We start from the raw sequence: 23,984 nt of genomic DNA on the forward strand, positions 1-23,984 counted from the left end.
GATGATGTTAATTCTTCCAATCCATGAGCATGGTGCATGCTTCCATTTGTTTGTCTTCCTGAATTTCTTTCTTCAGTGTTGTGTAGTTTTCTGAGTACAGGTCTTTTGTCTCCTTGGTTAGGTTTATTCCTAGGTATTTTATTTTTGTTGTTGCTATATCAAATGGGACTTTTTTCATAATTTGTATTTCTTATATTTCATTGGTGGTATACAAAAATGCCTTTCATTTCTCAATATTGACTATGTATCCTACTGTTTTGCCAAATTCACTTATTAGGTCACGTAGTTTTTTGCAGCAGTCTATAGGATTTTCAATGTACCCTATCATGTCATCTGCAAACAAGAACAGTTTTGTTTCCTCTTTTCCAATTTGGATGCCTTTTATTTCCTTTTCTTGTCTAATTGCTGTGGCTAGGACTTGCAATACATTGTTGAATAAAAGTGGTGAAAGTGGACTTTGTCTTGCTCCTGATCTTAGTTGGAAACCTTTTAGTGTTTGCCCATTGAGTATGATGTTGGCTGTAGGTCTCTCTTTTATTATGTTGAGGAATGCTCCCTCTATTCCCACTTTGCTGAGTGTTTTTATCATAAATGGGTGCTGGGCCTTATCAAATGCTTTTTTCACATCTGTTAATACGATTTTTGTCTTTCCTTTTATGTGATGTATTATGTGTATTGATTTATGAAATTGTAACATCCTTGCATCCTGGGATGAATCCCACTTGATTATTGTGCATGATCTTTTTAACATATTGCTGGATGCTGTTTCCAATATTTTGTCGAGGATTTTACTATCTTCATTAGCGATAATTGCCTGAAGTTTTCTTTCTTTGTTGTGTTTTTATATAGTTTGGGGATTAGGATGATGCTGGCTTCATGAAAACAGTTTGGGAGTCTTCCATCTTCTTTGACTATTTGGAATAATCTGTGAAGGACAGGAATTAGGTCATCCTTAAATGCTTTGTAGAATTCTCCTGTGAAACCATCGGGTCCAGGGCTTTTGTGTGTCAGGAGATTTTTGATACTGCTTGAATTTTGTCAGCTTTTATTAGTCTGTTCAAGCTTCTGCTTCCTCTTCATTGAGTTTTCTAGGATATTTTTCATGAAATTTGTCTACTTCACCAAGGTTTTTAAATTACTTGGCATATAATTCTTTGTAGTAATTTCTTATAATCCTTTGTATTTCCGTGGTATCAGTTGTAATCTCTCCTCTTTCATTTCTGATTGTTTACTTGGGTCCTCTCTCTTTTTTTTTCGTGATGAGCCTGCTTAAAGGCTTGCCAATATTGTTTGTTTTCAAAGAGCCAGATCCTGGATTCGTTGATCCATAGAATTGTGTTTTTAGTCTCTATGTCATTTAATTCTGCTCTGACCCTGGTTTTTTCCTTCCTTCTACTTGCTCTGGGCTATCTTTGTTCTTTTTCCTCCAGTTCTTGCAGGTGAAGCAGTAAATTGTTTATTTGAAATGCTTCTCTTTTTTAGGTAGGCCTGTATTGGTATGAACTTCCCTCTTAGGACTGCCTTCACTGTGGCCAATAAGTTTTGGGTTGTAGTGAGTTCATTTGTTTCCAGAAACTTTTTGATTTCTTCCCTAATCTCATCCTTGACGAATTCATTGTTTAATAGCATGCTGTTCAATCTCCATGAGTTTGCATGTGTTTGAGTTTTTTCCTTGAGGTTGGTTTCTAGTTTCAGTCCCTTGTGATTAGAGAAAATGCTTGATATTTCAGTATTCTTGAACTTGTTGAGGCTTGTTTTGTGTCCTATCATGTGGTCTATCTTTGAAAATTGTTCCACGTGCATTCAAAAAGAATGTGTATTTTAGTTCTTTGGGATGAAAGGCTCTGTATATATGACTTTAGTCTATTTGACCTAGAACATAGTTAAATGTCACAATATCTTTGTTGATATTTTGTTTGGAAGATCTATCCATTTTTGACAGTGGGGTGTTGAAATCCCCTACTATAATTGTGTTGCTGTCAATATCTTTCTTGAAGTCCTCCAAGATCTTCTTTATATATTTGGGTGCTCATACATTGGGTTTATATATATTTACAATGTTTGTATCTTCTTGATGGATTCTTCCCTTGAGTATTATGAAGCGACCTTATGAGTCTCTATGTCCCTTGTTTTGAAGTCTATTATGTCTGATAATAGTATTGCTACCCCGGCTTTTTTTCACCTATCCCCTTGCTTGGAAAATTTGTTTGCAGCCCTTCACTTTCAGTCTGTGTAGGTCTTATGTCCTGAGGTGGGTCTCTTGTAGGCAGCATATGTGTGGGTCATGCTTTTTTATCCATTCAGGTATTCTATGTCTTTTGATTGGAGCATTTAATCCATTTTCATTAGGTTTATTATTGACAGGTACTTATTCATTGCCATTTTACTTCCTTCATATATGTGTTTCACTCTCTCTTACTCTTTTTCTTCCTTTTCTTAAAAAGTCCCTTTAGCATCTCCTGCTGAGCTGGTTTGGAGGAGGTGTATTCTTTGAGGCTTCTTTTGTCTGGGAAACCCCTTATTTCACCTTCCATTATAATTGAGAGCCTTGCTGGATAGAGTACTCTTGGTTGCAGGCCTCTGGTTTTCATTACTTGGAATATTTGTTGTCCACCCCTTCTGGCTTGAAGCGTTACTATTGAGAAGTCAGCTGCTAGTCTTATCGGGGCTTTCTTATATGTTACTTCCTGTTTCTCCCTTGCTGCCTTTACAATTCTCTCTCTGCCTTGGAATTTTGCCATTTTAGTTATGATGTGTCTTGAAGTGGGCCTCTTTCGGTTCCTCTTGATTGGGACTCTCTGTGTTTCCTGGATTTGGGTGACTTCTTGTCTCATCAAATTAGGGAACTTTTCCATCATTATTTTTTCAAACAGGTTTTCTGTCCCTTGTGACATCTTCTGCTTGTATCACTACTATAAGGATATTATTATGTTTCATGTTATCCTGAATTTCCCTTAACCATTCTTCATTCTTTCTGAGTCCCTTTACCTTTTCATGCTATTTCTGGGTGTCTGTTTCTGCTTGTCCTCTGGCTCGCTGATTTGATCCTCTGCTTCATCTAGCCTGCTTTTGATTCCTTCTACTGTGTTCTTCAGGTCAGAAATTATATTCTTCATTTCCTCTTGGCCTGTGTTGATAGTTTCTATTTCCTTTTTCATGTTGATACAGTTTGCAGTGAGTTCATTGTAATTTCCCTGTAGTTTTTGGTAAGTCTCTCTTAGCTCATTGAGCCTCCTTATAACCATTGCTTTGAACTCAATATCTGATAGATGACTTATCTCTATTCCATTTGGCATTCTTTCTGAGGCTTCCTCCTTTCCTTTCATTTGGTCTGTGTTTCCCATTGTTTGTGAGACTCTTCTTGTTAGCCTGTGCCTCTTAAATTGATGTGTTCTGACTCCCTGGGTTTAGGGTGTGAAGTTCTATGGTAGGAGACCTGTGAGATTCAGTAGTGCAGTCTGTTTGAACTCAGGAGCTTGCTGCTCTTGGGCTGTCATTTATGTTGGATCTCTGTATATCTTTGGGTTTTAATTGTTGTTGGATCTTTCTTTGGTGGATCCTTTCCTCTAGCTGGTTAACTGAGGGTCACTCCATCCACCGCATCTTGTATTCTGTTGTGCAGGTATGGACAGGTTGTGTTGAAGCTGGTTCTTCTGTCTGTATGAGGTTTTGAGGCTTCTCTCTCACTATTGTTCAGTTGTTTGTACTGGGTAATTTCTCCACCATTTGGTTATATTTCCTGATGATCCTGGGTGGGGGTTATTTTGGCTTCCACTCACTCCTTCACCTTCTTCCATTATTATCTGTTGGTGGGTTCTATCTTTCAGCAGGTATACTGGTGTTCACAGCTCCCTCCTACTCTTTTGTGATCATTTGGAGGGGGAAGACAAAATGGATTAAGACATCAAGAGTGTATTCTGTAGTATTTAAAGTACCAACTCACAGAGAAGAGATAGGATATCCTTTGGGTAAGCATAGCGTTAACCGTGATATTTCACCCAGCCAGCCACGTTTTTCAAAAGGGTGGAAAAATGATAATACTCTTGTGGGGTGCGGGCAGGATTGTGATGTGTATCTAGAAAGCAGTGAGCTTGTGGAAGGTCATATTATGAGATATAGTGAGAGTGAAGGATAGAAAATAGGTGTAGTGTGTGAGAGAATAGAATTAACCACAACAGTAATAAAGTTCCAGAAACAGTGAAGTGAGCTCAGATCCAGGAGGGGTGCTGTGTAGTATTTACAATTGTATGGAACAACAATTATTAAAATAGTAATGGAGAAACACTCATATGACAGAATCTATGTGATCTAAATAACAAGAGCAGGAAGTACACGACCTAGAGTAGTGCACTATTAGAACACAAGTGAAATGAAAGAAGGAAAATTAAAAACACACTATGAAACACAGAATAAGGAAAACCAGTCAAACAATGCAATTTAACAAACCAAGTGAAGAAAACTAAACTTAAAGTAGAGAAATAAAAAAATACTAATAAAATAAAAGATGTACAAATGATGAAAAAACAGTAATAATACAAATATACAATAACTTGCAAGTTCTCTGGAACAGCAAAGTGAAATTTGTCTGTCTCAGTTGTTGGGATGACCCCATTTTGGGTCTAACTCTGGTCCTTCCACAGCTCCAGGTTTTACTGTCTGAGTTGTGGGGAGAAAAAAGGAAGGAAGGAAGGAAAGGAGGGAGGGAGGGAGGGAGGGATGAGGGGGGAGGAGGGAAGAATTTTAGAATTTTTTAAAAAGCCTCCTGTTGGGTTTAAATGTGCCAAGCAAGTTCTGCTGGTCTTCCTGGCTACAGCTAGCTGAGGGACATTGGTTTGGGCTCTTGATCTTTCCTGTGGTTTTGTGGAGATGGGTACCATGTCTGATCAGCACTCTTCACAGCTGCCCAACCTCCAGCCCAGTTTCTCAGTTCACTGCTGGGACCCCAGTGCCCTTCTTCGCCCAGCCTATGCCTTCAGTCCACCAGTTGTGCAATCCTTATCCTTGAGGTGCACCTGTTAGGGGCAACTCACACACCACCTTCTCACTCTTTGTTGTCCTAGATGCTAGGGACTTCAGAATCTCTTCAGGGTAGTTTGGCTCCCCAACTGAGTTAAGTCTTTCTGGGGATTGCTGACTCCCTGAGACCTGCTGCTCTCATCTGCTGGGGCGGCTCTGCCTCCCTTTAGCAAGCCGGTTAGCCCGCAGGGCGGGGGCACTGACATGACTGCCTCTATATATGTGGGCGCACACCTCCTCTGCTGCTGCACCCGGGGTGGTGGGTCAGGGGTGTGCAGGCCTCCTTTGCTATGGGAACAGCTGTGGCAGGGTGGGGGTCAGCTGATTCAGTGGCGCACAGAAAGGTCACTGGTGCAATTGGGGGCACTCTGCTGCTGTAGCCTGGGGTAGGGTCACAGTTATGGTCCTGGCAGCAGAGGTGGACCCACAGCTGAGACTGCAGAGGCTGCACAGGCACAGTCAGTGATGGTGGAGGCAGCTGCTACGGGAGAATTCCCTAAACAGCCCCTGAGTGCTTGTTTTTTTGTTCTTTTTGAAAAATTCCTCAGATTCAAGCCTCCCGCTTAAAACAAGCGCCTGGTCTTTCACACAGCCCCAATCTCAAACAAGACTGGGTCCATCATGGCCCAACTCTAGCCAGCCAGCATCCACAGTCTCAGCGGGTACACTCCACCTCTGTGTGTTTGCCACTTCATCCTTATTCTCCCCTACAACTTCAAGTATCCAGGTCCATCCTGGTGCCCCTCAAATCTCCTTGTTTGGCAGGGGAGTGTGCCTTTGACTTGGTTTTCTCCCAAGAATCCTGCAACATACCTGGCAGGCTCTGGGTCTGGGGCTGCACCCACCCTGGTCCATGCACTGGTCCCAGGGACCTTATTGTGCTGAAGCACTCTGCTTACTGTCTGATTTTTCATTGTCCTCTACAGTTCTGGACTACAACCTTCATATATGCTGGGATAACATTGGCTGCTCACTCTGTTCCTCAGAAGACTGGCTAGGTGTTCCACCCTTGTGCAGAGGGAAGTGGACTCCACCATATAGCTCTTATATGTGGAATCATTAAAAAAAATAGCTCGCAGATACAGAGAATGGTGGTTGCCAGAGATGGGGCTTCAGTGTGGGCAAAATGAATCAAGTGGGTCAAAAGGTACGAGCTTCCAGTTAGAACATAAATAAGTCATGGGGATATAACATACTACTTGATGATTATATTATAGCTAATAATACTGTACTGAATATTTTAAAGTTGCTAAAAGAATAAATCTTAACAGTTCCCTTCACAAGGAAAAAAACTATGTATGGCGATGAATGTTAACAAGATGTATTGATCATTTCATAATATACAAATACCAAATCAATATGTTGTATACCTGAAACTAATATAATGTTATATGCCAATTATACCTAAATTTAAAAGTTAAGGGCATTAACAGAACATTTAATCACATTAGCTGAGTTTAAGTTTAGTCCCTAAAGAATACTGAGTTTCTTTATTCTTTGTACTGTTTTACGAAATAAGTAAATTCAATCTAAACTGCTTATTATTTTTGTTACTTATTTCAAACTGTAGTTTGTGTATACTATTGCAAATTGATGCAGGTATCCTCTAATATAGGTCTACACTTAATTATCCATGGAACATTAATGGAAACATTACCATTCCAATCAAGCACAACAATTTTCTTCCACTTTAAAATAAAAACTTCTGACCCAGTTCAACGACTAACACATCTCAAATTATGGATTTGAAAAAATTAATAGAGGCACATTTTAAAAAGTAAATACAGTATAAAACCTTCCTTTTTCACCAAGTCAGTGTAATTTATGTTTGTTTGCTTTTATGGCTATTTGATTTTCATTGTTCTTCTGGGCAAGTTCAGTATGCAATCCCCATTCTTTAGACACTCAAAAAACCTACAGACTTAAACTGTATGAGAACTTAATCTGATACTGTCAGCCAAAGACACCATAAGTAGCACTGTAAGAACCTCTATACTAAATTATAATACTGTTCATTAACAGTTCCATTTTCCTGAGTTTGCGTTTGTTCTTTGGCATCGATTTAGGATATAATCCATTCTTCAGAAGGTGTTCCTTGCTGAGGCGAATTCGAGCACCATGCTGAAGCTGGAAAGCACATAAAGCTTGAAGAGGGCGAAGCAAAGTCTGTTAAGATAAAAAAACAAAACAAAACCCTAAAAATGTGTCTGTGACAAGACATGGTTTTCTATCTAGAATTTTTCTTCAGAAACAAGCATGATGATGATGATTTGCTTTCAACTGTGAAAAGCAATTGATGGAGGGAAGATGGCAGCGAGATAGGTGGGAACAGAGTCCACTTCCTCTCAACAACAGTGAAACACCTAGGTGATCTGAGGAGCAGAGAGAACAGCCAACAGTATTCCAGCATATATGAAGATCGGAGAACAAACATAGAGGACATTGAAAGATCTGACGGTAAGAAGAGTGCTTAAGGACAATAAGGTCCCTGGGATATGCACGGGGACAAGGGCAGCTGAAGCCCCGGTCCAGATGCAGGGTCTGCTGCAGGATTCTTGGGAGAGAGCCAGGCTGAGCTGTGTGATCAGCCAGGTGCTTGTTTGGACCAGGGGGGCTTGAATAGGAAAAATTTCTCAAAAAGAAAAAGAAAATAGAGGCACTCAGGGGCTAGTTAGAGAACTCTCCACAGCAGCCGCGGCCTCTGGCGCCCCTCCCCCGTCAGCCCCTGGACAGTGAACGCGGGATAACCAGCCCCAGCACACACCTGAAGTCCGGTTGCGTGCACCCAGATTAGCGGACTGGGGGCCCACAACTGAAACCCCAGCTGGCAGCCCACACCTGAAACCCCAGCGGGGTGCCCACACCTGAAACCTCGGGTGGGTGCACACCGGGAGCAGAGAGTAGCTGCCCCACACACAGGCCCAAGGCGGCAGACCGGCCAGCCGCACGACTCAGGCCCAAAGCAGCAGAGCAGACTGCCTGATCAACGGCCTGATGGCCTGGGAGGGGCCACACCTAAAAGGACTGGTTGTGAACAACTCCTACCTACCTCCTGCACAGAGAGCCCTGCAGGGCCTACTGGCTCTCTAGGACGAAGGCAGAACACCTAGCAGAGGGGAGCTGCAGGGCTGTGGGAGACTACATTCCCCAGAAAGACTCCACCCAGTAGGGGGCTGAACTACCCATAGCAGCACCGAGAGCCCCTAGCACCTAAGAGAGCAAAGAGCAACAAGGTGGAATGTGAGTTGCCCCTAATTGGTGAAACTCAAGGACAGCACAACTGTCCTAGTGAAATAAAGGCCTAGTGGGGAGCAGAAGGACCCTGAGGAACTGGGCTGGAGGCTGAACAACAGGGAAGAGTGGGGCTCAGGAAAAAAGGAAAGTGAAACCAATCCTTCCAACCACCCCTTCCCGTTCCACAGACAGGGCGACCAGCAGAACTAACCTCACCTGTTTAAAGCCAGCAGAAGACTTCTTCTTTTTTTCCTCCTTTCCCCCTGAATTCCTTCTTCCCGTCTATCCTTCCGTCTTTTTTAATTCCTTTTTCCTTCCATCCTTTACCTTTTTTATTCCTTCTTCCTGCCTTCTTTTATTTATTCTTTTGTTTTAACTTTTGTTAAAATTCCTTCTTATCTTGCCTCCAATCTTTCTTTATTCCTTCTTCCTTCCTTCCTTTCCTTTTCTATTCCCCTTTTCCCTCCTTCCCTTCTTTTTCTCCCCCCCCCCGGCCCCCGTTTTCTCTTTTTCCCACAGGTGAGACAATAAAACCTGGAGTGCTGAAAAGACCAGAGTTAGACCCTGTTACACCCATAAAGGTCAGGTCAAGATCAGTGAGCACAGGAGATTAAGGAGACAGCACCACAAAATCCCATTGGCATTCCACCATAGAAGTTCATACCATAAACCCAGGGAGTCAAAATAGATCAATTTAAGAAGCAGAGGCTAACAAGAAGAGTCTCACAAACAATGGGAAAACACAGAAACAATCCCCAAATGAAAGGAAAGGAGGAAGTCTCAGAAAGAATGCTAACTGAAAAAGAGGCCAGTCAACTATCAGATACTGAGTTCAAAGCAATGGTTATCAGGAAGCTCACTGAGCTCTCTGAGCTCAAAGAGAACTACCAAAAACTACAGGGAAACTACAATGAACTCACTGCAAACCATGTTAACATGAAAAAGGAAATAGAAACTATCAACAAGGGCCAAGAGGAAATGAAGATTACAATTTCTGAATTGAAGAACACAGTACAAGGAATGAAAAGCAGACTTGATGAAGCAGAGGATCGGATCAGCCAGCTGGAGGACAAAGTAGAAAAAACACACAGAAAGAGCAAGAAAAGGAAAAGAGTCTCAGAAAGAATGAAGAGGTAATAAGGGAAATGCAGGACGACATGAAACGTAATAATAGCCGTATAATAGGAATACCAGAAGGAGAAGAAGAGCAAGGGATAGAAAACCTGTTGGAAAAAGTAATGATGGAAAATTTCCCCAATCTGAGGAGAGAAAAAGTCACCCAAATCCAGGAATCAGAGAGAGTCCCAAGCAAGAGGAACCCAAAGAGGCCCACTGCAAGACACATCATAATTAAAATGGCAAAATTCCAAGACAAAGAGAGGATCTTAAAGGCAGCAAGGGAGAAACAGGAAGAAACATACAAGGGAGCACCAATAAGGTTAGCAACTGACTTCTCAATGGAAACGCTCCAAGCCAGAAGAGAATGGCAAAAAACATTCCAAGTAATGAGAACCTGAGGCCTGCAACAAAGACTACTTTACCCAGCAAGGGTCTCAATCAAGAAAGAAGGCCAATAAAGAGTTTCCCAGACAAAAGAAGTCTAAAAGAATAAATTATACCAAACCAGCTCTGCAAGAGATGCTAAAGGGACTGCTTTAAGGAAAGGAAGGAAAAGAGAAAGACAGAGGAACACAGGTAGGAAAAAAAGGCAATGAGTAACTACCTATCAATAATAACCTTAAATGTAAATGGATTTATATTTAAATCCATTCAAAAGACATAGAACAGTTGAATGGATAAGAAAACATGACCCACACATAGGCTGCCTACAAGAGTCCCATCTCAGGACAAAAGACTTACACAGACTGAAAGTGAAGGGCTAAAAGCAAATTTGTCAAGCAAACAGACAGGAAAAAACAGTAGGGGTAGCAATACCCATATCAGACAAAATAGACTACCAAAGAAGGGCCATAAAGAGAGACCCAGAAGGTCACTTCATATTACTCAAAGGAAGAATCCAACAAGAACACATAAACACTGTAAATATATATGCACCCAACATAGGAGCACCCAAATACATAAAGAAAATCTTGGAGGATTTCAAGAAAGATATTGACAGCAACACAATTATAGTAGGGGACTTTAACACCCAACTGTCAAAAATGGACAGGTCTTCCAAACAAAATATCAAGAAGGATTTTGTGTCACTTCACAATACCTTATATGAAATGGACTTAACTGATATATATAGAACTTTTCATCCCAAAGAAGCAAAATACACATTCTTTTCAAGTGTATATGTAACTTTTTCAAAGATAGACTACATGATAGGACACAAAACAAGCCTCAACAAGTTCAAGAAAATTGAAATCATATCAAGCATTTTCTCTGACCACAAGGGACTGAAACTAGAAACCAACCCCAAAGGAAAAAAACCCAAAACACTCAAAATCATGGAGACTGAATAGCATGCTATTAAACAATGAATGGGTCAAGAACGAGATTAGGGAAGAAATCAAAACCTTTCTGGAAACAAATTAAGATGAACTCACAACATACCAAAACCTATGGGACACAGCAAGGCAGTCCTGAGAGGGAACTTCATAGCAATACAGGCCTACCTTAAAAAGACAGAAACATTTCAAACGAACAACCTAACCCTATGCCTACAAGAACTGGAGGAACAACAACAAAGACAGCCCAGAGCAAGTAGAAGGAAGGAAAAACCAAGATCAGAGCAGAGTTAAATGGCATAGAAACTAAAAGCACAATTCTAAGGATCAGTGAATCCAGGAGCTGGTACTTTGAAAAGATAAACAAAATCGACAAGCCTTTAAGTAGGCTCATCACGAAAAAAACAGAGAGGATCCAAATAAACACAACTAGAAATGAAAGAGGAGAGATGACAACTGATACCACAGATATACAAAGGATTGTAAGAAATTACTATGAAGAACTCTAGCCCAGGAAATTTGAAAACCTAGGTGAAATGGACACATTTCTAGAAAATAGAATCTTCCAAAACTGAATGAAGAAGCACCAGAAAACCTGAACAGACCAATAACAGCAGACAAAATTGAAGCAGTCATCAAAAAACTCCCAACACACAAAAGCCCTGGACCAGATGGTTTCAAAGGAGAATTCTACAAAGCATTTAAGGAAGAGGTAACCCTATCCTTCTAGGACTACAGGAAAAATTCCAAAGTGATGGAAGACTCCCAAACTCTTTTTATGAAGCCAGCATCATCTAATCCCAAAACCAGATAAAGACACAACAAAGAAAGAAAACTTCAGGCTAATATCGCTGATGAACATAGACGCTAAATTTCTCACAAAATATTGGCAAACCGCATCCAGCAATACATTAAAAAGATCATACACCATAACCAAGTGGGATTCATCCCAGGGATGCAAGGATGGTACAATATTCGCAAATCAATAAACATAATACATCACATCAACAGCAGCAAAGATAAAAATCACATGATCATATCAATGGATGTGGAAAAAGCATTTGATGAGATACAGCACCCATTTATGATAAAAACACTCAGCAAAGTGGGAATAAAGGGAGCATTCCTCAACATAATAAAGGCCATATAGGAGAGACCTACAGCCAACATCATACTCAATGGACAAAAACTTAGAGCTTTCCCACTAAGATCAGGAACAAGACAAGGATGCCCTATCTCACCACTCCTATTCAACATATTACTGGAAGTCCTAGCCACAACAATCAGACAAGAAAAAGCAATAAAAGGCATCCAAATTGGAAAGGAGGAAATGAAACTGTCACTGTTTGCAGATGACATGATAGTGTACATGGAAAATCCTATAGACTCCACCAAAAAACTACTCGACCTAATAAATGAATTTGGCAAAACAGCTGGATACAAAGTCAATACTCAGAAATCAAAGGCATTCCTGTACACCAACAACGAAACTGCAGAAACAGAAATCAGGAGAAAAATCCCATTTGATATAGCAACAAGAAAAATAAAGTACGTAGGAATAAACCTAACCAAGGAGGCAAAAGACCTGTTCTCAGAAAACTACACAACACTGAAGAAAGAAATTAAGGAAGACACAAACAAATGGAAGCATATACCATGCTCATGGATTGGAAGAGTTAACATCATCAAAATGGCCCTACTACCCAAAGCAATCTATAGGTTCAATGCAATCCCTATTAGAGTACCCATGACATATTTCACAGATATAGAACAAACATTTCAGAAACTTATATGGAACCATAAACGACCCCGAATAGCTGCAGCAATTTTGAGAAAGAAGAACCAAGCAGGAGGGATCACAATACCTGATATCAAACTGTATTACAAGGGCACTGTAACCAAAACAGCCTGGTACTGGCATAAAAGCAGGCACATAGACCAATGGAACAGAACAGAGAGCCCAGAAATAAACACAAGTCTTTACGGTCAATTAATACTTGACAAAGTAAGCAGGAGCATAAAATGGAGCAAAAATAGCCTCTTCAGCAGATGGTGTTGGGAGATCTGGACAGCTACGTGCAAAAAAATGAAACTCGATCACCAACTTATGCCATATGCAAAAATAAACTCAAGATGGATAAAAAACTTAAATATAAGTCGTAACATCATGAAAGTCTTAGAGGACAACATTGGCAGGAAATCTCAGACATTCCATGCAGCAACATCCTCACAGACACATCCCCTAAAGCAAGGGACATAAAGGAAAGAATAAACAAATGGGACCTCATCAAAATAAAAAGCTTCTGCATGGCTAAAGAAAACAGCACCAAATTACAAAGAGAACCAACAGTATGGGAAAACATATTTGCCAATGATACCTCAGACAAGGGCCTGATCTCCAAAATATATAAATTACTCACACAACTACACTCCAGGAGGACAAACAGCCCAATTAAAAAATGGGCAAAGGACTTGAACAGACACTTCTCCAAGGAAGACATACAGAGGGCCCAGAGACATATGAAAAGATGCTCAGCATCACTAGCTATCAGAGAGATGCAAATTAAAACCACAATGAGGTGCCATATTACACCAGTCAGAGTGGCCAACATAAACAAATCCACAAACAAATGTTGGGGAGGATGTGGAGGAAAGGGAACCCTAGTGCACTGCTGGTGGGAATGCAGACTGGTGAGGCCACTGTGGAAAACAGTATTGAATTTCCTCAGAAAACTAAAAATGGAACTGTCCTTTGACCCAGCAATTCCACTGCTGGGATTATACCCTAAGAACCCTGAAAGACCAGTCCAAAAGAACCTGTGCCCCCCAATGTTCATAGCAGCACAATTTACAATAGCCAAGTACTGGAAGCAACCTAAGTGCCCATCAGCAAACGAATGGATCCAAAAACTATGGTATATTTACACCATGGATTCTATGCAGCAGAGAGAAAGAAGGAGCTTATACCCTTTGCAACAGCATGGATGGAACTGGAGAGCATTATGTTAAGTGAAATAAGCCAGACGGTGAGGGACAAATACCATATGATCTCACCTTTAACTGGAACATAATAAATAGAAGAAAAAAGGAAACAAAATATAACCAGAGACATTGAAGTTAAGAACAATCTAAGGATGGGCAGGGGAGAGTGGGGAGGGGACAGTGAGGAGAGGGCATTACAGGAACTACCATAAAGGACACATGGACCAAATCAAGGGGGAGGGTGGAGGTGGGGGAGGTATGGGGGTTCAGCTGGGGTGGGGTGGAGGGATGTGGAGAAAAGGCACACAACTGTAATTGAATAACAAAAAAAAAAAAGAAAATTTAAAAAAAAGAAAAGCAATAGTTATCCTAAAAATTTATGATGATTTCTAAATAAATTATTTATTTAAATTCATACCTTCTATACCACTAAGTAACTTCAATGAAAAGACACAAATTGATTTTCCATATAGGTGATAAAGTCCAAATTCAGCTTTAGAAATTAAAATATTTAAACCCCAGTAAAAATTTTGCCATTATAATTTGATCTGTAACAAGGAGACTGTAAGAAATTTTTAGATAATCACAATTAGTTGATTCATTTTTCAACCACAGAAGGCTGCAGGCTTCCTGCTACCTGATAACAATTACATGATGACAGTAATGGGTAAATAGTTTACTAATGCACAGTAGTCCATGGACCACATACAAGTTAGATAACCAGGTTTTGGTGCTTTTGAAATAATCCTAACTGTATATGTACCAGTCTAAATATAAATACCTACAGGGCCAGCCATTTAACGTAAGTATGTGAACTGGGTAGATTCATAGGGTAACAGAGAATAGTGGAGGTTGTAAAAAAAAGGGAGCAGCATGCCTTTCCTAAAGTTATTCAAATTAAAAAAATTTTAAATAAAAACAATATGCTAGTTTTTTATACCATACACAGATGTCAGTGTTTGAAACACATTTTGAGTCAGATTCTTTCCTTGATCCTGAGAACACTTATCAAAATTTTTAAGATAACAGTAACAACACTTGATTGAGCAGATTGTTAAAAAAAAAAAGAGGAAGAAAAAGAACAAAGGGAAAAACTGATATATTTAACTACAAAAATTTCAAAATGTCTATATGAAAATCTATTCCCTCACATATTCAACACAAGAAGTAAAAAGGGCTTAATAGCTTTAATGTACAATAAACTCTTACAAATGTTAGCAGTCACTGGTAGTTGCTTCTTCATAATTCATCCATTCTTTTCTTCCTTATTAAAAAATAAAAAATTTTATTCAAGGTGGCAATGTGTCCAGCTAGTAATATGACATTGGGTCATATGACACAATCTATCCAATGAGATGTATGTGGAAGTCCTTAAGTGGGGCTTCTGGAGAATCTTTTTATTTACTTTTTTTAATTTATTTTTTTTTATTTTTACAGGAGCTACTATAAAGGAAACATGGAGAGTCTTTTTAAAATGGCATAGATTCAGCAGGCAGGGGCTTGCTCTTTCTTCTTGACTGGAACAGTACTGTTAGAGGTGGAATAGCCTCTAACATGTCTACAAGGCAATAAATATGAAGACTAAAACCAATATATATGATGATGAACTGAAAGACAGGAAAAATCTAGGTCTCTGATGCATTCCAGCCCTGGCAGTTCTTACTCACAGGAAAAAAAGAAATTCCTATATGGTTCAACCACTGCAGTAAGTGCTCTATTACATAAGAAAAAGACCAGTATCTTGGAAAATCTGCATGACACTGCTGTAGAAAGTCCCTTAGCTATGTTCTCATAATTTCTTTTAAAAATATCATTTCTTCAAACAGGAAAAAATGTGGAAATGACTATATATTACTTTACAGACTGAACATAGTGGAGTGAGTCATTGGATTCTGAATCACTGTACTTAGGAAACATATCTAGGACCATATACAGACTGAGACAATTGAAGGTTCTATTGCAATTTTATGACATCAAACTCTTCATGGACAGGAGAACACTAATATTCCCATGGTTAAGGGCCTCCACTTTAACCTCCTGAAGATAAGCATCTATTAATTTTCTGAGGTAATTAAGAGAAAGAATTTTGGAGATAGATCTGAATGAGATTCCCCGCTCCATCTCTGTGGTAGTCACTAAGGCTATTCACAAATATTCCAGGGCTCCCTGGTACATGATCAGACTGGATTTTCTAGCCCCCTTTGAAGTCAGGCATGGCTATATAAGTAGCTTTGATTAATGACATGTGAGCACAAATAATGTGTGCCATCTCTGGACAGAAGATTTAAAGTTGGTATATGATTCACCACCTCCCCTTATTTTTTCCTTTAAGAAAGTAGAATGACATGTCTCAAGAATGCCTCCATCAGCCTGGGTCCCTATGTGATTGCAATGAGCAGAGATCCTCCTGGAAATCCCACTGGACAGACAGCTTGAAAGGCATGTGTTGTACTATGACATTCTAATTTGGGGGTTTTAAATTACTGGAGCCTAATCCAGTTCATCATTTTGGGTTTTTTTAATTGAATTTATTTAGGTGACATTGGATAACGAAATTATACAGGTTTCAGGTGTACAATTCTGTAACACATCATTTGTATACTGCATTGTGTGTTCATCACTACAAGTCAAATCTCCTTCTATCACCATTTATCCTCTGTTTATCCATTTACCCTTTTTTACCTCCTGCATCCCCACGTCTCCTCTGGTGTTGTCACAATGCTGTTGTCTGTATTTTTTGAGGGGATTTTTTAAAATTTTTTTTCTTAATTCCTTCACATTTTTCACGCAGCCCTACAACCTACTTCCCCTCTGACAGCTGTCAGTCTGTTCTCTATCTATAAGTCTGTTTCTGTTTTGTTAGTTTGCTTTGTTCATTAAATTCCACATATGAGTGAAATTATATGGTATTTGTCTTTCTCTGTCTGGCTTATCTCACTTAGCATAATGCTCTCCAGGTCATTAAATTCCACATATGAGTGAAATTATATGGTATTTGTCTTTCTCTGACTGGCTTATTTCACTTAGCATAATGCTCTCCAGGTCAATCCACGCTATCACAAAGGGTAAGGTTTCCTTCTTTTTTACAAGCAAGTAGTATTCCACTGTATAAATGTACCACAGCTTTTTTATCCACTCATCTCCTGATGGACACATGGACTGCTTCCAAATCTTGGTTATTGTAAATAATGCCGCAATAAACATGGGGATGTATATATTCTTTTGAATTAGTGTTTCAGATTTCTTTGGATATATTCCTGGAAGTAGAATTGCTGGGTCATAATAATCTAGCCTATCTTGACTGATGTAATCATGTACTAGTTATATGTCCCCAAACATAATCTCTCTTTGCCTCGTTTTCTTCATTTGTGAAATGAGGAAAATAATGTCTACCTTATAAGGTTGTTATTATAGTACACTAAGCTGATACATTAAAGTTTGGCATACTACTTGATAATAAATAATAACATTTCTATATAAATGAATAACATATCTGAGGAAATGTGAAGCTACATGGGACATGGACTTGTTCTGAGAAACAAAGAAAATCCTCTTATAAAATTAGCAAGTTACGAAAGGTTATTTGGAGGGAATGTCAAAGTTTTGTAAATCCTTTTGTCTGTAGGTACTAAGTGAGTTTTCAAGGGACCATTATTACCAACTACTGGTGTTGAATAGACCCTAAGGCCCTTAGGCTATGGCACAAGGCTTTGCCACATGTAGTTATAAAAGTTCACAAGGGTCCTGGCTGGTGTAGCTCAGTGGATTGAGCACAGGCCTGCAAACCAAAGGGTTGCCAGTTTGATCCCCAGTCAGAGCACATGCCTGGGTTGCAGGCCAGGTCCCCAGTAGAGGGTATATAAGAGGCAACCACACACTGATATCTCTCTCTCTTTCTCCTTCCTTTCCCCCTCTCTAAAAATAAATAAAATCTTTTTAAAAAGTTCACAAGGTAAAACTTTGTAAGTATAGATGGTTCTATAATAATAAAAAAAAATTCCCAAGCTCAAGACTTCCAGGGTATAAAAAGCCCTAGTAAATATTACTGTAGCTGAATTAAAATCACCAACTTTCAGTTCAAAATTTTTGTCAATCCAATCAGCAAGGCAAGAAAGGGCAAAAGGATTAACTATTTGAGTGTCTGGTGTCACCCAGTTAACACATATTTTCCCATTCAATTCTCACAACAATACTACGAGGTTAACTATTTTTTATATTATAGATAAGAAAATAAGCACAAACAATGACATGAATTGCCCACTGGCAAAAAGTAATGATGATAAATGATGAAGTTTTAATTTAAACCTAATTCAAGGCTCATATCATGCTACTTCAAATGTTTGAAAAACTGCTCAAGAAAAAAGGATGAGGATGAATCAATAGACTAAGAAGGCTATTATTTCCAGGAGCCCTACCTCTACAGAATGAAGCCAGATGAAAAATTACTAATTTTCCCATTATCTTAAGGTTTTTATGATGATGCTACTAATGTAAGGTTATTGGGGGAAAATGTATGGCATAGATTTCCTCCTTAAGAAAGAAAGAAAACACCTATGATTAGAGCAGACAGCATTTGTGTTTCTCAGAGGAATGTACCATTTTTTTTTATTACAGTTAGATTTCACTAGGCTGAACTTGATGTTCACTCACTAATAAAGCTAAATTTTTGCCATCTGTAATAATAAGTTACTTGGGATATTCATTATACATTTCTTCAGCTCACACTGCAGCCGACTATCTTATTAGCACCTCCCAAATCATACATCTGATTGACAAACATCCTTTTCCTACTACTGATAACTATAGTATGACTACTCCAGCTCACAAAAGCAAACAGAATGAGAACTCTAGGACCTCACCATTACTTTGGGATTTTATGTTCAATTTTATCCATAGATAACAATAACAAAAGCTGAAGAGATGAAGGGTCGTGTCTGTATTCTGTATCTTAAACTTTGTCTGTTGTTAGATGCTGTACTCAGAATATAAGATAGGTTTCCTGCTATGATGGTACATTAATTAATACCAGAATAATGTGTGTTACAAAACTGGGAAAGGGAGAAGCAATAGCAACATTAGTTAGCAGTAGTTCTAGTACAAACCCTATCCTGAACCCCATTCTATTAGTTATCAAACCACCAATACCAACATTAAAGCTTCCGTTTAGGATTGTAGTAAAGATTGAATTCCAATTGTGAGAATAAAGGATGTATGTCCATAGAGGATTCTTTTCAGAACCCAAAAGAAGTGAGGAAAATTTTAAACCTATAGCCAAAGAATATTATATTTTCTTCTTAAGATTTGAACTTTTAATGGGTCCTTGGTCTGATGGTGGCTGATCATAGAGTTTTCCATCAATAAAAAGGGAAAGACTATATGGAAAGTAAGTTTAAACAATATTAAGACACCTAAATATAGCATAGTTTATTTTTTTGTTTTTTGTTTGTTTTTTTCTCTCTCATGAACTTATAGGAATAATGGTAAATAGAAAGAAAAAGACAAGTATGGTAGTATATTAAGTGTTATATGTTGATGGCCAGGTACATAGAAGAAGGTAACAAGGTTAGAATGGAGGGAGAAAAGTCTGAAAACACTTCCCAGTTATTTGGGGTAAGGATCTAGGGTCCCTCATGAATATTTTTCTCAAATAAGAGGAACAGAGAAAGTGAAACTGCCTAGATCCAAAACAAAGTCGACTTATATTGACACACACATAAGAAATCCTACCCATGAAAACCTACATCTTTCATCAAAAGAAGAAATGTGTTCAACTCTGACATCTTCTAAGTCTTAGGGTAGAGAAGAGTAGAGACAAAGACAAGTAAATGCTTGTTCCTGGCCTTCTTTAACTCCTTGCTCTGAAGGCCTTTTGCTGTTTTGCTTAGTAACTAGCCCAGTTACTCTGACCTGAGCTTTTATCCATTATTGAAATTCCCTTCACAGCTAAGGCACCCTCTTATATAATAGTAATCACAGTGTATAGAGAGGGAGAGACAGAGAGAGAAAGAAGGCAGGAAAGAGTACTTGGTGTGTGTGTATGTTAGTTAAAAACTTCATTTAGTTACATTAGTTATCCTCTGACTTTTTTTTTTAAGTTGTATTTATCAAAACCTTTCAGTGATTAAAAAACTCTAACAACGTAAGTTTTATTTTGCATTTTTTTCTTTTGCCAGAAGTGCAAAGTTGCTTACATGTTCCAAAGTTTGATATGTTAATGAGCACAATAAAACACTATTCTTTTGTGATGATTATTAATTATATATGAATCATCAGGCTCTCATGGAAAATGAAATGATTGTAGGTTATAATCTTTTCATATTATGCAAGTGTTTTTGTCAAAAAGTTCTATATTTTTTACACTTTAAGCATGGTTAATAAGATAAACAGGAAGTTGATATAACTCCTCAAATAAAAGAAGGAACGCAAAAAAAGTAAGATGTCCTTCTTTTAATTAAAAATAAAAAAGTTATGTACAGAAGAATGCATACTAAAAAGGAAATGCAAAACACTAGAAGAAAAATCTAACCCCCCCTAAAACCTATATTTAATGTTGTGATACTTAAGTGTAATTTAGCACATTGCAAATGTTTTGCACAGCTTGGAATAAATATATGAATAATTTTAAATAATGGGATCTGGAATGCTAAACTAACAGAAAAACACCAGAGATGAAAAGGTTATAAATGTACATAAATCTCTATCACAGATACATTCTACTTTTCACTTGAACTACAAATTTAACAAGCTGTGCATTTCCAAATTTTCTACATAAAATCTAACTGAACTCCTACTTTCAAAAACTACATAATCTTCCAAAGTCATACATACCTCTTGTATGTAATTATTTTTCTCCAAAATGGAAAGAGCAACAGCTGCACATTCCAGGGTAGACAGGCATCTATTAGTTGGTTGCATCCGAATTACATACTGACTAGAAATGCTAGATTTTAATTGCACCTGAAACCAAAAACAATAGAATGTAATATTTGTATTAAATTTAAAACTACAAAGTCTGTGTTTTAAATACTAATTATTTAATTTCCTTCCAAAATTGCCAGTTTATAAATATTAAATGTACCAATATTTCCTATATATAATATGCTGTTATTGTCAAACAGTAGAAGGAAAAGGATATTTTCACATATATCTGACAAAGAAAATATATTCAGAATGAACACAAGTTCCTAAAAATCAAAAATGGATTGGCTAATAACTCCCTCTTAGTGGGTGAAAGAGTAAATAGACTTCACAAAGAAGATACAGGAATGGCAAATAGGTATGTGTAAAAGGGCTCAACATGATTTAATGTAAATTAAAATCACAATAATATAACATTTCATATTCATCAAAACAGTTAAAATCAAAATTACTAACAGCACCAAATGGGGAGGATATGGAGCAAATGAAACTCTTGTACATTGTAGTGGGAGTGAAAATGGTTTAATCACTTTAGAGAATTTATTTTATGGTTTATCCTCCCATTATTTCTTAAAGTAAATTGATAAGTGTATGTCTGCATGGGTGTGAGTGTATATAAACATAGAGACATACATATATGTATGTATATGTATATTTTTTATCCATGAAGATAACATTTTACCTGAGACATGACTAAGTCAGACATGAGAAAGACAATACAAATGTGTCAACAATTTGGCCTTTAGATCCTATTTTAATTAAATGAAATTCAAGTAATCTTATGCTCCTAAAGCCATATTCCTAGCCCATACTCTAAGAATTACATTTAAATATGTGTGGATAGATGACAATTTCAGTTTTTACTAATAAAATATATAAGCATGGGGGTTGAAGGTAGTGGTGTCTAAGTATTAACACATAAAACCTTCTTAAAATCAGGTGTTTTCTCTTATTTTCTTGTACCTTTAAAGTCCTATGAGTCTCTCTTTCCTTTACACCATTAAAACTCTATCACCATGGCATCTTGTCCCTCAATTACTTCCCTCCTTTGTTTCTCACTCAGTCCCCCGAGGATGAGAAACATGGGTCTTTAATAAAAGTGTTTTGTTTAAATAATTCTCCTCTACAACTTGTTTCCTTTTCTTTCTCAGACAGAGGAAGAGAGGAGAAGAGGAAAGAAGGTGAGTGGGGGAGAGAGGGAGAGAAAGAAAGAGGGGGAGGGAGGAAAATAAAATGGGTATCATGAAAGATTCACAACAGAATGTATTTGGTTTTAGAATACATCCTTTAAAGCATGTTTGACTAAAAATGTTTTCAATATCATCATATTAAAATTATTCTGCATTTCTACCAATAGACAAGATAAAAAATAGATGCAGGGAAGAAAAGAGGTGGAGAAAAATGATTAAGAAACAAGTATAATGCTAAAAGAAAGCCTATGATTAAATAATTGTAAGAATAATTCATAACATTGATTAACTGTAATTACTGATGGTTTAATATTTCATCAGGTCAACCTGTATAGACAACTACTGTTTCAATACTCCATTTCAAGTCATCACTGGACAAATTTATCATAGACATCTGATTACAGCAAAACCTTTGGAAAACATGCAAAATTCAAAGTAAATTTTGTTTATTGAAATGAGTTTGATTTTTAAAAGAAATTTCTTATTTCAAGGAGGTATTTTATTCTTACTGTGACCCACATGGCTATATGAAAACTTAAAATTTGAAACTTATCATACGTTACACTTCAAGATATCCTATACAAATCATCTCTCTAGGAAATATCCAGTTATATTAAAAGAGTATATAACTAAGTTCTGTCATATTATTAATATACATGTTATTAGAATATGCTAATATGATCTCCTCACAGCTCTTCCTTCTATGCTTATGTGCTAGTTCACTTTCATCCATATTTGATTCAATGAGTAAATGAACAAGTGAAAAAAAGAAACACTGTTGATCCATCTTTTTGAGAAGTCACAGGCATCATAACACATAATTTGTGGGATTGCCTTATCTTCTTGAATAAAACTTTAAGAAAATCCAAGGCAAAATTATTCAAAGAAAAAAATTCATATATAGTACAGGTTGGTATATAGGAAGATTTATTGAAAGACCAGGATTATTACAACAAATCTGACAATAATTAACCAATCAATCTCAGTCAAGTAATTTAGTTTTTAGTTCCTCCCCTCTTGCACAAATCAGACACCTGGCCTCCACTGTAGTCGCAGCTAGTCCTTGTAGTAGGTCAGCTGAGGGTCAATCCCTCACAGTAACATGGCAAAAGCAATCAAGGCTCAGCTACAACAGTGGGGTGCACACAGCCCACAAGGGGGGACACACTTAGCACACCTAGCTCAGGTGACTGGAGAGGCTTTGCCACTGGGCCCTACAGGACACCTACTATATAAGGCCACTCTACTAGCCCAGCAGACATAGCAGCTTGACCTAATGCATAGAAACAAACAGGAAAACAACAAAACTAAGCAGGAAAAAAAGAGTCCCAAATGAAAGCACAAGAGAAATTTCCAGAAAAATAAATAAATGAAATGGAGATAAGCAAACTATCAGATACAGAGTTCAAAACAATGGTTACAAGGAAGCTCAAGGAACTTAGTGAGAAATTCAACAGCCTAAAAAGGGCATAAAAACCATAATAAAAAAAACAGCCTGAAACAAAGAATACACTAACTGAAATGAAGAATACATTACAAGGAATCAACAGTAGATTATCAGCAATTTGTAAGATAAAAAAGCAGAGAACATCCAATTAGAACAGCAAAAAAAAATTTTATGCTTTGGGTTTTAGGTTTAACATTTAAGTCTTTAATCCATTTTGAATTGTAAGGCTTCCAAACTTCAAATCAGCTAAGATTCTTTTGGCTGTTCCCTTTGTTTTTTGGAAGATCAGTTAAGTGCCCCAGTTGGATACCTGAGCAAGTAGGCTCAGCTCCCACCTACTTTGCCATCTTCTTCTTCTGCAGTAAGTAATTTTTTTAAGTCAGAAAGTTACTTAAAGCTACAAGTTAAAAAAGAAGTTAAAAAAATGTTAATAGATCCGAACAGTAGTCTCTACTGTGCCACTAGGTGAGTAATCTTTCCTATCTAAGTTTTTTTTGACTTAAGAATATGTGTGGACTCACTCCCATTTTTATAATATTGAGTTTTCTCCCTCTTTCTTACTGATTTGTATTTTAGACAATGACATTATTACATATTTTATATTGCAAGTATCTTTTCAAATTGCATTTTCATTTTCCTAAACTTTTTTGATAACTAGAAGCTCATACTTTTAATAAAGTATAACTTATCAAACTTTTACTTCATAGTAGCTACTTTTCATACTGTGTTTAAAAAAAATATTAA

The 23,984-nt window shown here is 37.7% G+C and overlaps 1 protein-coding gene across 1 annotated transcript in view; it reads right to left on the reverse strand.

The window, feature by feature from the left end:
• Positions 1-301: 301 nt before the first annotated feature.
• The window catches only part of LOC112304889 (tRNA-uridine aminocarboxypropyltransferase 2), a 108,693-nt gene continuing 85,010 nt past the window's right edge, over positions 302-23,984 (reverse strand). The window contains exons 5-6 of the mRNA XM_024560576.4: positions 20,514-20,642; positions 302-7,182 (exon numbers count right to left, since the gene is read on the reverse strand). Coding sequence (XP_024416344.1) covers positions 7,012-7,182; positions 20,514-20,642 — 300 coding nt within the window. The 3' untranslated portion in view covers positions 302-7,011. The remainder of the gene's footprint in view (positions 7,183-20,513; positions 20,643-23,984) is intronic.

Source organism: Desmodus rotundus, chromosome 1 (assembly GCF_022682495.2).
Source record: "Desmodus rotundus isolate HL8 chromosome 1, HLdesRot8A.1, whole genome shotgun sequence".
Taxonomy (NCBI): Eukaryota; Metazoa; Chordata; class Mammalia; order Chiroptera; family Phyllostomidae; genus Desmodus; species Desmodus rotundus.